A 23,422-nucleotide genomic window follows, 5' to 3' on the forward strand; every position below is an offset into this window, starting at 1 on the left:
AATTCTACCTTTGACGTGAAACTGCAGGTGGAAATGTTGAAACTGCCAAGAAGAGTGTTGAGTGAGAGAAAATAATCTAGCAGAAAATACAGAAGCAAGCGATGTGACGGTGAAGCCCTGGATCTAACCAGTAGATAGGGTAACACCTTAAACTTCTGAATAGTTTGTACAAGCCTACAGCCATGAAACATGATCACTCCACACATTTCACTTAAAAGTATTTATTTTGAAAGGAGCCCAGAGGTCCAGTCATTTGTCTAAATAACAATACTGACATTTTTCTGTTTTATTTTGTTTAAATGTTGGTCTTGAAAGAAAAGTATTTAAAATTTATTTAGTATTTTAAAGCTGAACTTGATAGCCTAGTACACAGTAGTCTTGGGACCACAAAAAAGGTCTGAGATGAGCAGCATATATCATGGTATAAGAATGATAAGCTAAAAATGCAAACATGCATAACACACGCATGCATGCACGCACACACAGGCTTTCTCACAAAACATGCATGTGACATGCAAAAAAAACCCAACCCTTCTAAACATTTAAAAAACTGACAAACACATGATTTACAATGTATAATTCCTACTAAAAGTTTGAAAATAAAATGCCCTCAATGAAGAGCCTGATATTAGTTGGTTTTTTTTAAACAAAGCTATAAAACATATCCTTGTTAATACTTTTCTGTTATTAGAATAGTTTTTTCTTTTTAACAAATTACTAAAACATAACCTTTTTTTAATCCTCCCTACTTTCACAGGAAGAACTATGCGAGTCATGACTACTTCAAATTGCAAACTTCCTTGCATGACACAGTAAACAAAAGCAGGTTCTTTAGAACATCGACTATTCATTTTAATCAATTCTACTTAAATATAGAGTAATACCAGTTGGAGAGTTTGCTCTGTCTTGCTTCAATGCACATGCACACACAGATGTCAGTGGTTACTTAAAAATCAAAGGACAATGCAAATAAATCCTGACTGATCCTTATCTCTAACACAACCTTCAATTTCCTAATCTTTCTGAAACCATAAAGGTTCTGATACATTTTTTAAATGAATTTTCAACTTTTGCTTGTAAATTATGACATATTCCAACACCTCAATCCTGTGTCCTTCTTATCCTCTCACACACACATTCTACACATATATACACAATCTGTACTCGACATCGACACCTTCTGAAACTCTCTTAAATAGTCTTAGAAATCGCTGTGGCCTACAATGATGTGCCTTAGAGTCTAGAGAAATAAAAAGGATATTATCTGCATAAAGCAAATGCTACTACCACAATTTCCTACCTATAACAGGTACACAATTTGCATACATCCCTTTTTGAGTCCATTTATCTGCCTTCATGCATTTCTGCCTGATGTGTGGTAAGCATCAGTCTTGAAAGGAGAGAAAAAGGGAAATAGGAAGAAACGCGAAGTGTTCACAACCCTGTCACATAAATCACAATCAACCTCAGCAGCATCAACATCTCCTTAATCTTTATAAAACTGTTAAAGAAAATGCCACAGATTCTTTTCCTATGAAGAACAGCTCTAAAAAGTTGTGAGCTCTGCTCAGGCTGTAAATCTCTAAAAAAAAACCAAAGAACAGCAACACGCCTCAAAACAAAAAGGTCATCCACAGAAAAAAGGCACTCTCACAAAGCTAAATTCAACAGAAATGGCAATGTTGACAGGATGTTGCTTTGCCTGGCTATGTTCTATGACAGAACTAATATGGAGACCTTGCCTACAAAATAAGAGTCCCACAATACATCATACTCACAGAGCTGAAAATACAATTGTCCAGTATATCCCTACTGGCTATGCAATAGTAAGCTGCAAGAGATGGTGCCTTGATACATCCAGACATTTTCCTGCTCCTCAAGCTTCCAGCACTAGCAGTTAAGCACACAATAATCAAATGCTTTGTCACTCCTGTCACAAGACCACTGCAATGGTTTACGCAAAAATACACCAAACTCATTTTTACTGCCCCCCTTTAACAAGTCACCTAGTTCTATTCACAATGCGCTTTTGCTAGCTCTGAAATAATTCAATAAACCTCTAACTCCTGGCCAAAGTGCTTTTTCTAAAAGTGCAGTCATTCTTAGATCTTGATAAACTAGGAAAGACACTGCACTTTATATTATCATCCATGACCATGATCTTGCATTCCTGATGCATGATTTTGCATTCCTGCTTCAGGTTACTTACCCAATATTACTTTTTTGACAGACTGATGCAAGTTGACCCACTTAATCTGATCTTTATAGCTTTGAAAATTTCCAGCAGCTTTCTGGACAGCAAATTCATTATAACTGGTTTGTCCTAGAATTAGCCTTTGAATGACATCTCATAAGCAATTTTTGTGCAATCAAGCAGTCCAAGTCAAACATGAAATTCAGCTAAAACTTGTAAGTCTTCAGAAAAGTTATCAACTCTTATTGGTTTGTTACAAAAATCTATTGCTTTTTTTTTTAAAAACTGCATCAAAAGCCTCAACCATTGTACGCATATGCTAATGAGGTGTTTGCCTAGTTTTCTGGACGACATTTATGTCTTGAACTCTTTCCAAAACTAAGACTTATACCTCATGAACATGACATAATATTTTGCTCAAAACTTGGGAATTAGTAGCTTCATTGATCTAATCCCACTCATTTGAAAGTAATTTTGCATTAGATTAGCCTTTAGCTTTTGGAACATACTTTTAAAAAAATTGTATGCAACCAATCATGACATTTTTAGAAGACTTGACATTAATTTGTGAGACAGCTCAAATGTTTTTAAGGGTAATAGTGTGTTTAGTTTCAGATGCCATGCATGGGGTAAACCATATGATGGTCATTCAGAAAGTCAGCTACTGATCATGATGCTGGTTAGGCAACCTACATATGCTTTCCATGGAGTCTGCTTTCTAACACAATAAATTAATAAATGCACTTTAAGAAAACATACATTCCAAAATCCACAACAGATTACTTTCTGTGTCATTTTCAAAGTGAATTTTTCACACAGTATCACAGGTGGAGAGAAAGAGATTAAAAAAGAAAAAAAAAAAAACAAACAACAACCCAATGCAGTCATTATAATGATGCAAGCGCAGAAAATTCTCTCCCTCAAGACACTCAGGATTGTGTAAACTTCAAGATAGCTGTTGCTTCCCTTGGAAGCTTAGTTTACCGTGATTTGAAACAACAGCCTTGCTTGCACCTCATCATTATGTGCATGCATGCAGAAGTGAAGTATATACAATGCTGATGCATATATGCATGCTATATGCACACATGCTCACCCACATGCATCTGTGCATGCACACTCTCAAACATACAATCTTGTGCCACAGACATTGCAAACTTCCTTTTAACTGTTTTTACAAATATCACAATCATGCTGGGGGAAAAGTTCTTGCTTGAGTTTTCCTATCAAGGCTGACTTGCAGACTAGACAGGACAGAAGATCAGGCAAGGGGTCAGAATGTCTGAAGCCCTCAAAAAGACAAAAAAAAAAGTTTGACATTGGCCTGGTCTGGCACATGGCCTAGTTTTTCTTATTCGCTTGGTGGGACAAACGACAGCTATGCCCAGAGTGCCGCATAGTTACCCCACAGCTGAGCAGGCAAAGGTCCACCTGCTGTGAAGAGTCGTACTCCGTTTCATCATATGCATGAGTGTAAATAGCATTTGGGTATATATTGTCCAAGAAAATGTCTTGGTAGCTTTCGTCGTGTTTCTGAAAATAAAACCATTTACACCCACAGTCACACAAACAAACACATAATTAGAAACCTATTTTGTGCATAAAACTGAGAAAGACCATCATGGCATAATTGCCAATAATAACTATACCATGTTGTATCATTACAGTGTACAGCAGCTAGTCAAAAGGAAACAAATGCAAAAGTTTGTTTTGGATACTTCACACTATGGTATGACAGAAGAAAATTTCTTTAATATGTAAAATATACAGCCCAAGTCTGCAACAAATTGTTAGGTGCATCTTAGTCAATAGCATGGCAAAAGAATAGGGCCAGAAAGATAATTTTAAAAAGTTTTTTAAATAAATGATACAAGCTGAGCAAAGAAAGGCAGAAATGTCGAGAGGTACCAAGCAACCTACCAGCCAACCATTTCCCACAAGAAGCTGACAAGGGTGGCCGCATGGATTCTCCAAGTACTTGCCTGCACGTATGTCATAAAACATGACAAGTCCCACACCTGTTCCAATGGTGATGATGTCTTTTTGGAAACTTAGTGACCGGATGCCTGCAATCACAGGTCATTAATAACACTTTGCCAACAAAGTATTTGCCTTTGTACGTGTGTGTGTGTGTGTGCAACTTAAGGGGTGAGAAAAGGTGTTACATACATAAACAGTATGCATTTTAGTGTAGCAGAATCTTTCCAAAATATTGTGCTGTGACTAAAACTAATGGTAACATCTGAGCTAAGGAAACTAAAACGGCATTCATGATGTTCTTGCTTGACTAAAAGACAGATGTAGGACTTAAAAAAATCTCAGCTTTCTTTCAAGCATTTGACTCTGCTGAACCATGTGGAACCAGCATGCAGCAAATTTGAAGAATGTTAACTTCACCTTTATCCTAGCACTATCTGTGCCCAAATCACAGGAGTGTTAATGCCAAGTATGAAAAAATATGGTATCTGGTTCAAGTCATGCGCACTGGCACATTTCAGTATTATATAAATCTTCATATTCTAAATAGTGTCCCAATCCAAAGGGCATTCCCAATGAACATAATCGTATTGAACCAACACAATAATTCCGTCACCTTGGAAAAGCCCTCTTTCTCGGTGCTTGGCTGGGATTTGGTGTTCTGTCTTTTTCCTGGAGTCAACAAGGGTAAAGCAGGAGTGGGAGCCCACAGCATATAAGTTTCTTTCTTCACTTACAGTGATGCAGACATTTTCTCGAGCACATCTCAGACGGTTAATCCAAAGCTAAAGAAAAACAATAGGTCAGGCTGGCGGTCAATAATTTAGCTCATAAAAGCCATTCAGCAATTTTATTAACTGATGCTCCAGATATCAAAAACTACATTTAAAAATTTTTAGTCAGAAATGGGCTATGGTGCTATGTGTATTCAGTATTTCAAGTATTTCAAGTATTTCGTCATGAACCAAGTTTTATTATTTGATTGCTACAGACCTTTTATCAGGTTACATAAATAGGCTGTGCTTATCAAACCTATGTACCCATTCACGAATTTGTTAGGGAAATGGTGGCTTCTAATTAAATGAAACATATGAAGATCATTGTCATACTTACTGGATGAAAAGTTTCTATATCCCACAGATGGAAATATGCATTTAAGCTCAGCACAGCCATTTCCTGCACAAACAAACAAAAACAAAAATCCTCTTTTCACTTTGCAGTTGCAGAGGACTATTTCTGAACTACAGCTTCAAGATAATATGTAAATGTAATACAGATGGACCAGCAAAATGTAACTGTACAGTTAACATACTGGCTCAGGTTGCTGACTACAGTTGTTAAAAGACATTTGTGTTTGTGTTATTAGGGCAAGTGGGAAACAAATAAACAAATCATCTTCCACCTTCCTGGGTTTGGAAGAAATTAAGGTAGAACACAACTTGTACTGACTGCAAGCATGAATGGGCAGCCAGTGCAGAGAACTAAGGAGGGATGTGAAGTGGTCCTGTTCTTTTTTTTTAACCATCAAGTGCACTTGGGTTTGACACAGCGATTTGCCATATGAGGAGTAGAGTGCTTTTTTTCAAATTTGTCAGCTTTACTGAACAGGGCTGTCTGTCCATTAAACATAATCACACTGGAAAAAACTGCATGTCAGAACCAAACATCACAGATATTAAGCCTAAAAAATGAAAAATATTTAAGATATCTAGAACAGCTACTCTTCCAGAATTACACATCTTATGTCTCATTTGTGTTATCATGCGTCAGGGACTGACTTACACTTCTTCGATGATTAATGGTGAGGGCTCGTACTTTGAGCGCCTTTTCACATGGTTTGGTAAAAATTGGTTTCTTGATAGCATACTCTGGAACGTATAAACAAGTCATTCTGGAAGTGCGACTGTCATCCACATTGTCAACACGCCATAATGCAAGCAGACTATCTCTGGAACCTGTCCACAGAAGAAAGTTATTTTGTTTGAGCAGAATGGAGATGATAGAACAAAAAATAAGAGCTACATTCCCTTTGTTCAAATGCAATATCTACTCAAGCACAATATCTACAGATCTGTACGCCTCTTTGGTATGTAGATGTCCCCTCAATTCTTTATAGCACACAGACATATTGCAACAAATTACAGTGTACCAGACACACATCAAACTTAATTACAAATGAATGGTACTTACAAACAAATTGGCTTTGTGCCCCTTTCATCTTATATGTGCAAATCTGGTTTTGAAACATTTTGTAAAATCAAGTACATACCAGTGGCTATAACTGTATGGGCATGTTAAGGTATGGACAGATGAATATGAATGAATGTACTGTATTTAAATTTAGCCTAAGGATAATGACTGTCACTAGGAAAACAAAATTCATATCAAAGAGGGAGGAAAAGCCTAAAAACCCACAACTTCTCACCTGTGACCAGAAATTCGTCATCGATCCACTCCATGTCAAAGACCCAGTCAGTGTGTCCACCCTGCCAATATAAAAAAAATTCATGATAAAAATAAAGATTTGTTTCTATATTTTTTAATGAAGAAATAAACATCAAATAAAGTTAAGAGAAACTACTAAATCTCTAGGTGACAAAAAAGAAAACTGCATCTCATGAGCTGATGACAACCCAGTCTTCACATCCTGTGAGCAGAGATGTAGAAATGGTTTTTTGGCTGCAAAACTTTTTTTTAATGCACATATATATATATATCTTACATATGTGAAGAGAAAACCCCACAAAAATTGATAAGACTCAGAGTCTTTATGTGGAGGAATGAGGTGGGGGAATAGAGTACTTTCATACTCCCAGATAAAGTTAATGGGGACTTATCAACATTACAGAAAAATGTAAAAATAGGTTCCTAAAGTTTATTGAAATGATTCAGAGAAACAGTCTAAATATAAATCCCCTCTGAGATTACTTTTGAAATAACCATGCATATAGTTTTCTCACAACTCACCTCTCCAACACAGACAGGATCAAAAGTGGGTAGCCTATAGATGCCTATGTCATTAGTATTAGAAGCACCAGTGGCCAGAAGAGTGCCAGAAGGGTTAATGGAAATGGCATGAATCCCACACGGTGAGATGGCTGGGATGCTTTCATCACTTGACTGCAGAGATGGGATTACTGTCTGTCGGCCATTGGTCACATTAATCACAATAAGCTGCATAACAATAAACATGAACACATGTACTACTGAGGAAAGCAGCTTCATATCATATAAAACAAGATATTTATCTTTTAAAACTTCTAAATACCTATAAATAATAACAGTGATGATAATAATTATTATTTATGGAGTCCACACTTGATGACCAATTGCATAAAATGAGGTGCATATAAACCTTTTGCAGGTCTTGGATGCACACATTCAACACTAAAGAAAAGTAGATAATTTTTAAGAAAAAGGGATATGTATCCTAAAATAATACATGGTCACTCCCAAACATCTCTTTTTCCCAACAGCACACACTGACAAAAATTTAGAACGTGTAATGCCAGTTCAAACCACTTACCAGTATTATCAGATGCCTTTATAACAATAAAAGACAGGAGGGGTGAAGTCATCACTTTAGCAACCTAGGCATACACAAAATTATTGATGAGATTGCCCTGACACAAGCTGCTCACCTGATTGCACTTGGTTCCATATACAACTTGCTTGTCGTTTAGCCATTTTGCAGCAAACACTTTGTTAATTGTCCCAAGGCTAAACTCATGTTCCTGTAAAACACTTGGTACCTGTTGTGCTACATAGTTTGCAAACAAATGCTTGGGATGTGTTCTGTGCACACCATATTGTCGCTGTTGTAAATACTGAAATGCTGACAGACTGATGTTTTGTGAAGAGCCTGTCTGGTTCTCTTGAGTGCATGGCACTTTCTATGTTCTGTTTCTGACACCTCTGAGTCTGTGTAACCCCCAAGTGCCAAGATTCTCATAACATCTGAAAAATGACCAGAAATTAAAAAAACAACAAAGCTGGTTGAGCTTTATCTTTTCTGAACATAATACCTTTTTTTTTTTTACTGTAGTTTTCAGTCACAAAGCTAACATTAACAGTGAGAAAATGAAGAAGGAAGCAAATCAGAGGAAAAGATAGTAGGGATAAAGGGGAGAAAATCTAGTGCAGTTTCTCCAAGAACAACCCATGAAAAAAAAGTAAAGTGGAGGTGCATGCATTGGGGTATATCCTTTAAACTAGTGTATGTATCCATTGTGAGACAAAATCATTTCAATCAATAATACACACTGAACTATAATGGGTGTATGGTGTACTTTTAATGGAGAAAGGTGTGCAAGGTTTCCTTCTACTGTCCAAGCATACTGCATTACATGGGGCCCTTAAGTGAGTTACTGGCAAGCATATTTTCTCATATGACATATTTAATCCTGGTTGGGGTTTTAGCTTATTTGGAACGAGAATGGCTGATAATGATTCATTTACCTTATGGTTCGTATTAGCCTTAGGACATGAAAATATTAAGGACTGTATAGCGTACGAACTGTAATCTCTGATATCGAGTGGATATATGTAAATACTAGAATGAAATAACGAGTAGTATAGTTATCGTTGCTACATATCACTGATCATGACATAAAGCGTTTATTCTATTCAAACTAACAATGAACTAAAACAATTGTAACTGGTATTTAAAATGCTTCGGGCATATCTGATACCGACCTATGGAAGTTTTACAGAGTAAACCACCTACTTTCTCATTTCGTCACCATACAAAACACCAGTTATTTTACTATCAAATAAAATATACAAAGTTACCATCCATTTTCGTGCAGTGTTAACAGGTTATCTTTAGTTCTCTGCAATGAATACATCCCATTTGCAAAGTGAATGTCTTCAAGTCGCTAGCAAACAAAATCGTCGCTGTGCTATTTCTAACCCAGACTAGCAACCGCCATATCTATCATAGGGGAGGACAACTCGCTGACTTTGGGGCGAGCATCAACGCGAGTTATGGTACTTTACAAACCATCGGAGTCTGCTGAAACCTTCACGCCTTTGCAAATGTCAAAAAAAGTGCCAAAGAGCCAAATAATTAATATTTATACGCTTTTGATTTTTGTACTCGTTACTGCTCTACTTAACTATTGATATCTTTTGTTGCTTAAATATTTATTTCAGATTTGCATGCAATGTAAATATATCTCCCATGCAATTCCTCATCTGATCAACGACGTGTATCAAGGGATATTAGTTCGTACTCTGATTGTAAAAATAAGAGTAGGCACATGGCTGGACCCGTAAACGCGCAAACTACCCAGTTCAAACCCGCCGCGTAGTTCCTTACCCACTTCTGCAGGTTACCCAAGCTGCAGAACATTGACTGTGTATAGAGTGTTGAGGGGAAAGTAAGACAGTGATCGAGGGAGAGAACCACTTACTCCCCAGCGATCGTACAGTCATGGGATTAATCATCACATTTACCTTTTCTATGCTAAAAAAAGTCAAAATGTTATGCACTTCATATATTGTATTTACAACCAATTATGCATTACATATATTGTATTAAACCAATGACAATATTCATGATGTACAATATCTTTGAAGTAAAACCCAACGATTGTTCTGGGACCCGTATGCGCGTTTTCTATTTTCTATTTAACCATCACATCAAAGGGATCCTCTTTGAATCATATCATCACTCCCATCACTCCCCTAGTACGTGTAGCACCGGGTACAGTGTGAAAGATAGGTATTCAGAGAAAAGCAATCGTTGATATTTCAGGAGTTACCTCCCTGCCATCGTTCACTTGAAAGGAACTTGAAAGAGTTTATTGCGTTGCTTTGTGCATATCTCCAAAGATAGTACAGCATATTATCATTAATCTCCATATATATATATTGTCTATATCATTATCATCAACCGGCCCTCAAATGGGGCTGACTAGTCGTCGGATTTTGATCATCTGTGAGTAGGTTCCCCATCTGACAGCCTGACCACTCTGATTTTTTTTTTTTTATTTTTTTGCTTACCCTGGCAACGACCTTCCCCGTACCCTAGAGGACAGCCGTCGGTAAGGTGTCGAGCTGAGTGACATGACTAATTAAACCAAGCCACTTTTCTCTTGACAGTGGCGATCAGAGTTCGTTGCCATCGTTGGGACCTACCAGGATGGCGATCCGTACAAATACATTGTTTTGCAGACACACGTGTGCAGTAAATTTCGTAATTGCCAGAATTGTCTATAAACTGTCAGTGTGGCAGCACTATCGCTTAATAATAAACCAAACACTTCTTGCAGCATGAAAAATACTAAAAGCGTATAATTTATTTGAGGACTTTGAAGCTAGAGGGGTGGATGTTTGGTTTTTAAAGAGAAGGGGTTGTTGATTGGGCTTTGAGCAGCATTAGTGTTAGGTTTTAGGACAAAATTGTGTAGGAGATGACGACGACGACGATGATGATAATGAAGATGATGATGAGTTCTCTGCCTCCTGACCTATTTCTCGTAGCGTGCGAGGTTGGCTGAAGTGGACTTAGCTCGGCCCCAAACCTGACCTTACATCACTCGCGAGTAACGAACTGCATTCTAGTTATAGAACTACTGACTAGAATATTATGAAATTTACAGCTTAGTCCTTCAGTAACAATAATAAACATCAAGTCCTATCGCTGATCCGATGCTGCTGCTAGTTATAATAATTCTGTGAAATTTGAAACTCTCCTGCTTCTCAAAGTGCAGGGAGTTCCAGTACAACGGCAAATACCTATACACGAATTTAAAAAAAAAATGAACAGAGAAGAAGAAACGCAAGCCGGAACGAAAAAAGATAAAGAAGAAGTTAGGGTTAGCAGAGAAATATCTAGAAGCACACATATTTATAAGAGAACAACAGCTTGATTAAAACAGACCTATATGCAGAAAAGAAGCCCCAGCACGGAATTCCCTATAACGTGAGGGACATATTTTTAAAATTAATTTTTCTTGCTGATTTTATGACACGAGTAGCCTCCGTGGCAGAAGGTTGATTCACTTGCATGTCATCGAGGTGGTGGGTTGGCGAGGATTTGTTTTTAAAATTCTTCCCTCCCTCCCCACCCTGATCCTTGCATCGAATATCAGTTTGGATCGAAACACTGCCACGCGCCGACACGTGGGATGGAAAGTTCGAACGAGCCACGCGGAAGGTGAAAGGTCAGCCACCAGCAGAGACTCCACGTCTGCGTTCTGCCACATCACTAACTTTTCATCGTCGATATCTCCGCACCCTTTCTCTGTCATCTTTGGTCGCCGAGCACTGCATCTCTTCCCCTCGCTACCACCCCCTACTGTCTCCCCCCAACTCCTCCCAGTCAATGGACTCAAACCCTCCCTGTGCTCTGCTTTGGCACGATCGTTTGATTGGCCATGTTGGCCCCTCCCGCCGACGATGGGTGACAACCGATGGAGGGAGAACAGGATGGCGGGAGGGGGAGTGAAGAGTAGGGTGGAGGGAGCGAACAGACGTGAGCCTTCTGATTGGCTGCGCGCTGGGATGCTGTCTCGTGGCAAAAGACTGGCTTTTAAAAGTTGATATCACATTTTAGTTTTCGCTTCTTGTGCACGAAAGAACTTGTCGAAAGCTGCAGTTGAGGACTGAAGGTAAGTTCAAGCTACTTCTCCCTGGTTGACGTGATTTGCTAATTTTTCTTTCAAGCTGGGATCCGTCAGTGAACATCCTTAAAACTAATTTGCAAGATTGGGGTTTGTTCTTAGTGATATATTTCTCGACACTGACCTGAAAATGCTTGTCAAAGTTTCAGGTTTTTCTCGTTAGTGGAGGTCTTTATACATGTAATTCTAAAGATGAAAGTTTTTTCTCTCAAAAGCCGATCTCAGGTATGTTTCTGACTGACTATGTATTCTTGTGTATACTACGCCTGATATATGTTTCGAATTTTCTTCCGATGCTTCTACGATACAACAGTCCCCCTCAGTACGTAAACTCTATGCAAGGGGCTATGCTAGCTGTAAAAAATGTCAATTATTTCTCAGTTATAATATTTTAATTTTACAGTATTTCACAACGTTCACGCGACACGTCACCAAAATTAAAAACGTTTTTGCATAGATTGTCGCTCAGTCTTCACCACCGTTGTTTAAGTGACAAACCATCCACTATTTGACTTACAAATTTTCTTGAACTTTGCTCTCTGAGCTCTGACCTTTTCTTTCCTTCGTCGCAAGGTAGCATCAGCATGGCAAGTCTCCGGTTGATGACGTTCGCGGTGATGGTAGTGGTGACGGGGGCGGCGAAGAACACGCTGCTGTGGAAGTCCAAGATGGTCAACGAGACCATCACGGCGGAGGTGACACTGGAGTTCCTCATCAAGAACTACGACGACAGCGGGGACCTGCACGGGTCTCTCAAGATCGGTCTGTTCGGCGAGAAGGTCCCTATGACCGTCTTGAACTTCATCTCCATTTGCAACGGAGTCAAGAGACCTTCGGTAAAGACAACAGTTCGAGCCTCTTGTTGTTTTGTTGACTGTGTTGTTGCTGCTGTTTTCTGACTTTCCTGTTGTTCTAGAGAGCATTGCTTACGTGTGCTGACAGATAATTTTAAGTGTTTCATGCTTTTAACCCTTCGTGTGCCCTCCCTGCATGTAATACTTCTACATTGAAACTGTGTTTGTGACAGGGAGAACTCAAATATGCAAACTCCTACTGCCACAGACTCATCCCAGACATGCACTTACAGTGTGGTGACATCACAATTGGAGATGGCAATGGAGGTGAGGTTACATACAAGACTTACAAGTTCTTTTACTTGACCATAAAAGAACTGAATGCAAACTATAGTATCACTTGACCACACAGGACAATACAATCGAAATTATCACATGCAAAGCGGTCGTAGTAATTCAAGTCATCCATATCTTCATGTCAATCAGCTAAGGTTACTCCATAAAATCATAACAAATTTTTAAGACGGCTCATGATGACCACGAGCTCCTTTCAGTTCGGACACTACCTCTCTAACCATTCGGGTACCTGAGGCACTGCGAGGCACGTCCTTAAATGTCTAGTCTCGTTCAATATCAAAAACTCACGATAAATCACGCGTTCTTCCTAAAAATCGCCAAGCTGCTATTCTTTCTGTCACATTTTCTTCGTAAACTGACCTTCTTGTTGAAACACCAGAATAAAGCAAATGTTTGTTTAATTTTTGTTTAGGAATCAGCATATACGGAGACACGTTCAACGATGAAAACTTTGAAATTGGACACAGCGAGAAGGGAACCATCTCCATGTCGAACAGGGGCCCCAATTCCAACGGCTCGCAGTTCTTCATCATCATGCGCTCCATGCAGAATCTGGACGGCAAACATGTGGCTTTTGGACAGGTCATCGACAAGGAATCCCTCGTGAGTAGATGTTCAGCTTGAGCTCAGCTCACTGGTCTAAAGCGCCATTTCAGATGATATGAACTTTAATAATAAATCACTGATTGTCAAATACCTCACTATTTATTATTTGTCGTTGCCATCGACCACATCAACCAGTATCCTTAGTGATCGTTATGGCAACCCAAGAGACATCTTTGGAATTATCTGTTCAACCCTACTGCCTACCTCTCCTTGGCCTCAGCCAATGGTCAAGGCCTGTCAGAATATTCTGCCTTTCTCTTCTGACCGTTGTTGGTTCACAGTTACTCACATGTTACTTGTTGTTACAGGCGTTTCTGGACAAGCTGAACGACACGCCCACTGACCCCAACCACTACACACCCAAGAGGAGGATCAAGCTGGTGGACTGCACGGCCTCTAACCTCAAGAAACCTCTGGTCATCACCCGAAGGGCCAGCGTCCAGGACGATAAGTTTGATTGAGGCGTGCCCCGAGTGTTCACTTTCTTTCATTTTTTTTTAAAAGCGTGATTGCGTTTCATTGATGTGTCTGTTTTGTACTTACTAGGGTCATACGTCCATAAGTCATTGAGAGGAAGGGGTCAGGGAGATAACAAGCTGACCTGAGATAGACATAATGGAGACAAATAGCTGAAACCAGTTAAAATTGGTAGAAACAAATAGTCGGCTTGTTTGTATTAGCAGAAATGCATTGACAAGTGTAAGTGTAGAGCATTGGACCTTATTTATGTACAGATTCCATAGTTTCGATTTGTAATCACGCCTTCCGTTATTTTATGGTGTTTTTCCTTGTCCATCATTTTTTTCCATTTTTTCATCTTTCTTGTTGACTGACACAACTGACTACCTGTCCGCGTGTGTTTGCAGAACATCTCATGCTGGTCTTTCCAATCACAAAATGCAGTTAGTGATTGTTGATGAATGCAATGTCAGGAAAGCAGCGTACTTAATTATGAAGTCAGACTTAATGAGATACTAGGTTGATGTGTGCTTGTCATTTTCTTTGTGGAAAAAAATAACATTGCAGACGAAAATTTAATGAGCTATGTCGTCGCAACATCTTTCAGCGAAGTTTCACAAGGCTGATGATCTACAAGTTATGTTAAATGTTATTTATAGTTGACATTTGCCATGCTTGACAAACTCCAACATGTAACAGAGCGCAGAAATAAAGTCTACATGTTTTTGAAATTTGATCTTCCTGACTGGTAAAAGTACTGAACACATGCCTGTATGTTTGTGGGACTCGATCCATACTTGGATTCGTGTATGCATGGGCGCAATTGTGAAAAAAAACCATCACAAATTCGGAATGAAAAATACCAGCGATTTTCCATGTTGGCCAAAACACACTAATGTCTGGTGGGATGACAGGGATCTGGGTTCCATATTCCAAGCCAGGCATGCGCAGTATTTTTTGCAAGACAACACCACTACTTGAGATCAGGGTCTCCTCATCCTACCTAGCTAATGGAATGTCAATAGTCGACTACCCATAGTCAGATTTCGGCCATAAGCAGTGCTTCTTCACAATCCCTGCCTATCCTGACTATCCTGACTAAAGAACTATCCTTCCCCCGAAATGTCTTCATATTCTCCTGCTATCTCACTAAGCTCCTTCACGCCAAATGTTACGCGCCTCTATCTTCTCTCTGTCTGCCTGTCCATCCATCCATCTCACCACGCTTAATTTTTATTTTATTGCACAATCTTTCAATTGAGCGAGGATGCGACCACGGGTGATCAGTGGTACAAACAATCAGGAAATCGCTCTTTTGGTAAAGTAAAATTATTTGGTGAAATGTGCTACAGCAGATGTGTCCGCACTTGTATGACCCTATCATTTCTGAAGACTTGATCAGCAAAAATAATCTTATCATAAACCGTCAAAGCCAGAATACAGTTTGCTCAAGTAAAGTGAGCATTTGGGTATTAATTTTATTTTTTTAAAGGACAGTCGTGTCTTCGGGGAGATGAAGTTAGTAGAAGGACCAGAACAAGCTATAAAGAGTGGAAAAATTTTCCCCCCAAAAAAATAACCAACAACACAATTCTTGCTTTCCTACCCTAGATATGAAAAAACAAAACAAAACAAAAATTTTTTAAAAAAAGACTACACGACAATACATGTAATGCTCGAGAAATGAGAAAACTCAAATCTCATTAATTTTTTTCTGGATTGTCTGTATTGTGCACCAGCTATACGTAATTGATTATTAACATTTGTCATTAGCGGAAACCACTACCTTCAACCCTTTCCTTCCAATGCTTCCTATCTTTTCTTCACATGACATTATCGACTGTATTCTATCCGTGGATGAATATCCAGTCGTTCCGTCATGTTTTTGTCTTATACTGTATTAGACGTGAAATGATGAAGTACACTACACGAAGTAGACAAAGAAAAATCCATCAACCAAGACGAAGTTTTGTTTCAGCCTTCTAGGAATGAGGAACATTTGATATTTGTAACATCATTCGCGAGACTTACAAAATTATTAACTAAAAAAATGAGTCTGGGATTGGTCAAGCTGTTGCTTGGCTACAGTGTGTTAACACTTGCAACGTGTACAACACCCTCATGCCTGACACTGCTGTGCTCTGAGTCACCACAATCTGCCCTTTCGTAGCTAAGTTAAAACTATAATTAAACCTGACACTAGAAAAACAGCGAAACAACTGTTTGGAGTGTGTAAAATATATTCCTATTTAAAATTCGAACGTTCCAAGAGGAGTGCGCAGTACGAGACAGAGTATGTAGTAACAAAACCTTTTGTTCCTAGTGCACAATTTTATGTTTGTGGATGTGCAGTGAAATAATAATAATAAAAAATAAAAATTAATAATAATCATGCACAAATAAAACTCATAAGCCCAAACGAAATTTTATCAGCCAAAGCTTTTTCATTTTTTCGTCCTTCTGGAAATAAATGAAAAAATAGTGTTGGATACTTGTAGGCCTGAAATGAACACTAAGATACACAGAAATGTCGAGATTTTTTTTATTATTATTATCGACATGGCCGAAGAACGCTACGCGCATTAACAGCCGCCATAAAACCGGAAGTGGTCTGGCCTCGACTTGGGTTGAAGGCCAAAGTGCACACGCGTGCGCGCTCGCATACACACAAACAACTGTAACACTGTGACACGTGTACTGCAACAAGGCGCTCGTGTTGACGACACGCAAGAATGCTCTCTCTCTCTCACACACACAGTCTCTCTCTCTCACACACAGACACTCGCACAGCCGTCTCACCACACGGCGCAGGTAAAATTCCCGAAGACTGCAGAGTGACCTCCCCCTCCCCTCCAAACATCTTGAGTTTTCCCCCTTCGCAACACCTCTCCACGATTAAAAATCGACTTGACACGTGAACGAAGCTGACTTTGAAAACAAGCTGTTGCGACTTCGGCCGTCGTCAAAGTCCATGGCGAACAATCCGCGACAGAAGGAAAAATCGTTGTCGAGCATGTGCACGGATTAGAATCTATCGGCAGACGAGCCCAGAAGTGAATACACTTGCGGCTGGTGCACTCGACCCGCTGCTACATCGGCTAACCATGCCTGGCAGTCGCGGACAAAGCTGTTGCACTTCGGAATTTTTGTACTGCTACAGTCCTTTCGAGAAACACACACACGAACGCTACTCCAGCGCATATTAATAGATACAGTTGGTGTGAGCGAAAAAAGATGAGAAAATAAAGTAAAAAAGAAGTTTGTCCTTCCATTTCCAATCTCTTGTGTCTGACACACTTAGAAGGTTGCAACATCAACCTCACCTATTATCAAAAGATACCAAATGCCTTAGACCTTTTTGTAAACCGAGATAAAACAAACCTTAGCTGTTTCTCGTAATGGAAGATACCTGGCAAGTAATAAACAAAGGGTTTTCTAAGGTCAAAATGTCTCAGTTACAAATTCCTGCCAATAGTTGGGCCTGTACTGTAGATGACTTATCCACAAGGTAGTCTAATCTCAACACACTCTCTCTCTCTCTCAGAGTAGGAGGAGGGGGGAGAATGGGAAATAAAGAGACGATAAATTAAACTGACGATAAGAAATTAAGCTGGCAACAGATTTTGACAGCAGAAAATCAAAGTTCCCCCATCCCCAAAATGAAAAAAACCCACTGACGTGGCGCAAACAGTCAAAATCATCGATAACACGAGTAGCCTGCCCTTCATACGATTAGGTCCCCTTACACTTGCCAGTAGGTGGAAGATTTTTCGTCGAACTGATAGAAGTAGCATGAGAAAGGTGGTCGAACTGATAGAAGTTGATAAAAATAAGAGAAGAAAGATCGTCGAACTTCTAGAAATAACGCGAGAACGGTGGAGAGTGAAGTAGTAAGAACATAAAACTCTATTTTGTAGAGAAGTGCAGGCAATGCTAGAAGAGTTCTATAGAAGAAACGAAAACAGTCCATAATAAACATTTCTCCTGTATAAACCCATGATGTAATCCCGAATCATTGACACGTTTTCACAACGGGAGGTTGAGTTCTGTTCGACTGTTCTCTCGAAGTGTCTTCGGTAGTCTGGGTGAACACCATAAACATTCACAAGTTTGTTTGTCACTAGCGCCTGCAGCAGAACACAACAAATGTTCTCAGATTCCTTCAACTTTTTTTTTAATGCACGTTACCAGTTCCTCTCAAACTTCACGAGCTTGCGAGCTATAATCAGAAGGGGAGAACGATAATCAAACTATTAAAACCTGATAGAAACTCTCCCATATAGCTCCATTAGCTAAATGAGAAGGGGAACAAATCGAGATTTTATTATTATTAACCCTCTACAAGTGAAAACCAACAAGACACTTAAATGAGATTGAATTCTGGACTGAGAGTAAATCTGTGTTATTATTCAAATCCTCTTCCCAAAAAAGCTAGGAAAGAGAGAAGAGAGATCAACATGAACCACTAACGTATGGATACGATTTAAGAAATTTCTAGTTTTTTCCTGTGCTCTTTTCTCTTCTTGAAATTACAAGACTCTTTTCTTGAAATTACAAATTGCAATCAAGATTAATCTTTTGCAAATGAGTTCGTCAAAAATGAAATGGAAAATGCCGATAAAAAATTGGTAAATAGAGCAATTCTTTGAGAGAACGCAAAAATAAAAGTAGTTTAACAAACTGCTGCCTCCGCAGCGTCTTCCCCTGAATTAAAAAAATCCAGATGCATAACAAGAAAGCATTGTAATGGGAAAGTTTTCGGAAGAAGTGATGATGATGATGACGATGACGATGGTTGACGTGGTATATAACATAAATATATTAAATACATGTAGTGTGTAACCCACACAACGTGATACAGCTGGTGATGTGGTGGTCCACGTACGTGGGGTGTGTACTTGAATCGAAGGACACAAGAGAAACTTCAGACACAGACTCTGCCACATCCACATCCACATCACCACGTCTCCAAACGTGGCCAAGTCGCCCCGTGTCACAGAAGCAGCATGGTCAGATGCCTGGGACTAGCTTTTTGGCCATTCCCGTGCTGAAAAAGCCAATGCACGTGGCAGACGTTCGATTGGAGGCGCGCACCCCAAGCCCAGATGTCTGAGCGGCGATTGGTCGCCGAGGCCGGCCATGTCTCGTGGCAACCGCCCGTCGTTTAAAAGTTGATTCCACTTTCTTCTCTATCTCGCTCGGGAGCAGAGTACACTGCGCCACACACTCAGGTAGGCAATGTAGATTTATAAGGTGTTTAGTACCGAGCTGATGTTTATGTTCGTTTATAAGAGATACGTTATTCTGTAAGAGCAAATCTGCTTTTGGTATCCGCCCATCTTTGTCCACCTCCCGTAGAAAGAGAAGGTAAGCTGTTTTAGTTTGCTGTCTGAGAGATGGCTTGAGGAACTTTGGAAGAATCGAAGGTAGTTAGTTGTATAACTCTGTATCTTCCCTGTTTTTAACGTATTAGCCTGGTTTTTAGAAAGTCACAGGTAAGAGATTTGATACATACCTGATGATGTATAGCATTACACTCATCAACACCGTAATGGTACTGATGATGATGATGATGATAAGTAATAAATAGGCCAAAACGAAAGAGAACCAAAAAAAAAAAAAAAAAACCGAGAATCATGATGGACAAATATCAGAAAGTACGTACGAGTAACAGGGGGTCACAACTCTGACGAACTAAGTAACCACCAAAGTTGTCTGCTCCCAATTGATTCTGTTGCCCTGAACACGTGTTATAAACATCATGGCTTACCCTCGTCCTTCTCGCCACGTTCTCCGGGGGGAAGGAAATAAACCTCCACCGCCTCTGCTTGTTCAAGTCATAAATCCTGTTCTGTCCTTTCCTACCTCCCACAGGTAAAAAGATGGCTGCCATATACGTCACGGCCGTGCTAGCGTCTGTGCTCGTGCTATGCACGTGCGATCAAAAACTTTACCGTCACCTCCGAAGTGACATTCGACATCGAGGTGAAGAACTGGAACGGTCAGGGCGACGACATCTCCGACAAACTCGTCATCGGCTTGTTTGGCGACACCACACCTGTCACCTCCTTAAACTTCAAGACTCTGTGCAGCGGGTGGACACGAGAGGATGTAAGTGCGACTGACAAGCAGGCAGATAATTTCCCTTGCAGCAGTTTATTCGCTGTTACACCTTTTTTTAAACGAGGGTTGGGTGGTAGTAACCTCTTCTTTTGTTTCTTTCCCCCCTTTGATCTCTACGTCCTTTTTCTCGTGTTTCATTCCCCTTTACATTCTTTACATCAAAGTCTCCTTTAGCTTTGAATCTTCTGGTCCGTCTGTCTGTCCTTTCACATCGCCAGTATGCGTGGTTTCCTCGTTGTCTGTGGGGTTGGTGGGGATCATTCACGGATGATCGAATTTCAAACTGTTAACGAAAGTTATGTTGAATAATTACCTGTGGTTTACACATGTGTGTGCGTGTGTGCTGTCACCAGACCAAGCTGTCGTACAAGAACACTTTCTGCCACCGCTTGGTGAAGGACATGCTCATGCAGTGCGGAGACATCACAACAGGCGACGGAACTGGCTGTAAGTTTTTCTCTTTTGTTTACCACCGACAAATCTTTAGAGGACTGAGGCTGCCAAATTCTTGGACCTTCTCGAAGAATATAACGTCCTAGCTCGCCATTTCGAGAGAATTAACAGAGAAAGATTGAAAGAGAGAGAAAAAATATATATACAGAGAAACAGAGAGAGGGAGAGAGAAAGAAAGAGATTCATCATCCATCTTTGCCCGTCTATTTCCCATCGTCTCGCATTGTGATACTTAATCTAAGATATTCAAGGAACGATTGTTAGCCTCCTGTTAGGTAAAAAAGATTTTAACAAGTCATTCCATGACCCTTTCCAGGTCTTTAAGAGATTACTCTGACCGTTAGCCTTGGTCGTTAGTCTAGCGACACTTTGATGTTTGTCTCACAGCAATCAGTATCTATGGAAACCGATTCAACGACGAGAACTTCGTCATCAGTCATCGCAGCGGCGGCATCGTCTCGATGGCCAACCATGGCAGGGACACCAACGGTTCACAGTTCTTCATCACCTTTGGGCCATCGCGGTTCCTGAACGACAAACACGTAGCATTCGGAAAGGTCATCAAAGGATTTGTAAGTATTTCTGTAATTTAATTTTTATTTAAATACAACAAATGGCTTGTACACCGAGACACTTGTGATAAGGAGTGAGTTAAGAACTAGAGCTTCTTTCAAGCACACATTAACTTATTTGTCGTGATGGTCCTTAATGGACTAAGAAGCTTAAAAGGGTACAGTTCATTAGCTCATCAAATTATTTGTTTATTCGGTCTGAATTTTGAAATCTTTTGTCTTCAAAACCCTTCTTAACCGAACACTTGTTGACTAACTTCAATATTAGCCAAGGCTTGGTCGAACGTTAGTCAATATGTGTTCAGTTAAGACAAAGTTCACCTACAGAATTCTGTTGATTCGTTTGGACTCTTTTAGAAGATCATCATCGATAAAACATTTATTTAGAAAGAAAATGGGATCTCTGTTACCAGAACATCATCAGAGCCCTCAACAGAATGGGTGGAGCGTCCAACTCGGACAGTCCCAAGCGGCCCATCCGCATCTCCGACTGCTCTGTAGAAGATGTCAAAAAATACGAACTGACCGCCAAGGACATGGAGAAAGACGATCTGGAAGAGGGAAAGTAGACGAAGAGCGTTTGGTAGCTGTAGTCATGTGAATTAATGCACCTTGTGGCATGAGAGTAGTTGATGTCTTTATACCAAACCATTTAATACGTTTTGAATGATCTTTTCTCCTTGTTCGCATGTGTACTTTCCCCGTCTGCACAAATAATTTAATTAAAGCTTTTTTTAATATAATTTATGGTAAAGTATGCCCTGGTTGTCTAAGCTGGCATCTCTAATTGTAGTGAATTGTCTGAAACAAAATAGGAGAGTATTAAAGCCTCAATTTTGATCCTTAAATTAGTGATGTCTAGTTTCTCTCGTTAAAAATTATTTTTAAAAAAAGCTTAGAAAACTGTATAGGTATCTAAAGAATTTTTAATATTGTTTTCATACTTTTATTATCACTAAACAACATTACAACTTTTCAAACTATTCACACAGAGTTTTCAGTTTACATGATGTTGCCTGTTCCATCAGATTGTTCCATCACATCAAAGATTAATAAAATCCTGCATGTGTGTTTCTGAAAGAGTTCTTGTGTGAAGTTTTACATCAAATGTTTGAACAAGTAGCATATCTGGTGATTGAAAAAATGGCTAAAAAACTAAACTAGGTGTTTGTATTGTGTATATTCTATTCACTGTGGGAGTTTGACCCAGGTAAAGACCGCGGCAACTTTGTACTTAAATGTCAGCCAAAAGATTCAGAAGTAAAACAAGAGCCATTTCTAAAAAATTCTAGATGTTTAATGTTACATGTTGTCTTTCTAATGTACGACTATAAAACTTTTAGAAAAATGGCCTCTGCAGGTTTGTCCGCGGTTTTACAGGTTAATTTTTCAACGGGTGGTCACTTAGGGAATATCTATTATAGGACATTTACTTTCTTGTTGTATTGATGGTTGTCTTTATATGTTTTTTATAATTGTTCGGCTATGTATTTTAGTTTCAAATAAAAAATACAATGATAATACACGTGCACACACACACAGTGTTTTAAAGGGTTTCATTTTGTGGCATCCATACCTGTCGTTTACTCGTCTACAGCATCACCCGGATTAAACTAGATTGCACCCCATTTTTAGGCGGGTGACCAACAGTCCATAATTATCACATCCTGCAAATCAGACCATTGTTCATTTTTCCACGTTTCAAAACAACTTTGTAAAATGTCCGAGGGAAGACAGACATGAACGAGTGTCGAATGTGTTTAAAGGAAAATGTTGTAGCTCGTGTGGTGGACTGAACTCTGAACTCTGAACACTGCAGTGAGGCCATCTTGCAACAAAGTGTTTGTATGTTTTGTTGTTACAACATGATGATCTGACTCTCAAATGATCTGTATGTACACGGCCATAAGATCGGTGATGTGATGCTCTGTATGATTATAACATTGATAAGTGTTCTGAAAATGACTTGTCATAATTTCGAGAACATTCAGCAGCAAACAATGTTTGTATCAGATTTGTCATCTTACCTGTCTGAGTGACGTATTCACAATTAAAGAATGTTCACTTTTCCCATGCTTTGTGTGTGTGTGTAAGTAAAAGCCCCCATTATCTCAGGAATTCTATTCTTCTCCCTTTTTTAATCACCTGTTATCGTTCCTTTTCATTCTTCTGAAATGACTTTTTTTGTTCATAACTTTCTCCTTCTCTGTCTTCCTCTTAAATACTCTCGTTCATTCACTGCTGGTTTCCTTCATTCTC

At 39.4% G+C, this 23,422-nt stretch overlaps 3 protein-coding genes across 4 annotated transcripts; 2 read left to right on the forward strand and 1 right to left on the reverse strand.

The window, feature by feature from the left end:
- Positions 1-205: 205 nt before the first annotated feature.
- On the reverse strand, positions 206-11,427 carry LOC112554493 (DDB1- and CUL4-associated factor 12-like). Its single transcript, XM_025222276.1, has 9 exons — positions 11,245-11,427; positions 7,813-8,064; positions 7,139-7,345; positions 6,597-6,657; positions 5,954-6,126; positions 5,285-5,347; positions 4,788-4,956; positions 4,115-4,260; positions 206-3,727 (listed from the first exon to the last, which is right to left on the reverse strand). The coding sequence occupies exons 1-9, from the start codon at positions 11,425-11,427 to the stop codon at positions 3,536-3,538; spliced, it is 1,446 nt and encodes a 481-aa protein (XP_025078061.1). The 3' UTR covers positions 206-3,535.
- A 209-nt stretch (positions 11,428-11,636) lies between these two features.
- LOC112554187 (peptidyl-prolyl cis-trans isomerase H-like) lies at positions 11,637-14,563 on the forward strand. Of its 2 annotated transcripts, none has more exons than XM_025221829.1 (5): positions 11,637-11,787; positions 12,373-12,635; positions 12,827-12,920; positions 13,363-13,553; positions 13,865-14,563. In XM_025221829.1, exons 2-5 carry the CDS (start codon positions 12,384-12,386, stop codon positions 14,015-14,017), a joined length of 690 nt encoding a protein of 229 aa, XP_025077614.1. In that variant the 5' UTR covers positions 11,637-11,787; positions 12,373-12,383; the 3' UTR covers positions 14,018-14,563. The 2 variants fall into 2 exon arrangements, with proteins under 2 accessions (XP_025077614.1, XP_025077615.1); XM_025221830.1 differs by having other exon boundaries at positions 11,663-11,787; positions 12,377-12,635.
- Positions 14,564-19,092: 4,529 nt separating this feature from the next.
- LOC112554188 (peptidyl-prolyl cis-trans isomerase B-like) lies at positions 19,093-23,232 on the forward strand. Its single transcript, XM_025221831.1, has 5 exons — positions 19,093-19,246; positions 19,890-20,126; positions 20,492-20,585; positions 20,979-21,163; positions 21,577-23,232. The coding sequence occupies exons 3-5, from the start codon at positions 20,540-20,542 to the stop codon at positions 21,730-21,732; spliced, it is 387 nt and encodes a 128-aa protein (XP_025077616.1). The 5' UTR covers positions 19,093-19,246; positions 19,890-20,126; positions 20,492-20,539; the 3' UTR covers positions 21,733-23,232.
- The last annotated feature ends 190 nt before the right edge of the window (positions 23,233-23,422 follow it).

This window comes from Pomacea canaliculata, linkage group LG13, assembly GCF_003073045.1.
Source record: "Pomacea canaliculata isolate SZHN2017 linkage group LG13, ASM307304v1, whole genome shotgun sequence".
NCBI lineage: Eukaryota > Metazoa > Mollusca > Gastropoda > Architaenioglossa > Ampullariidae > Pomacea > Pomacea canaliculata.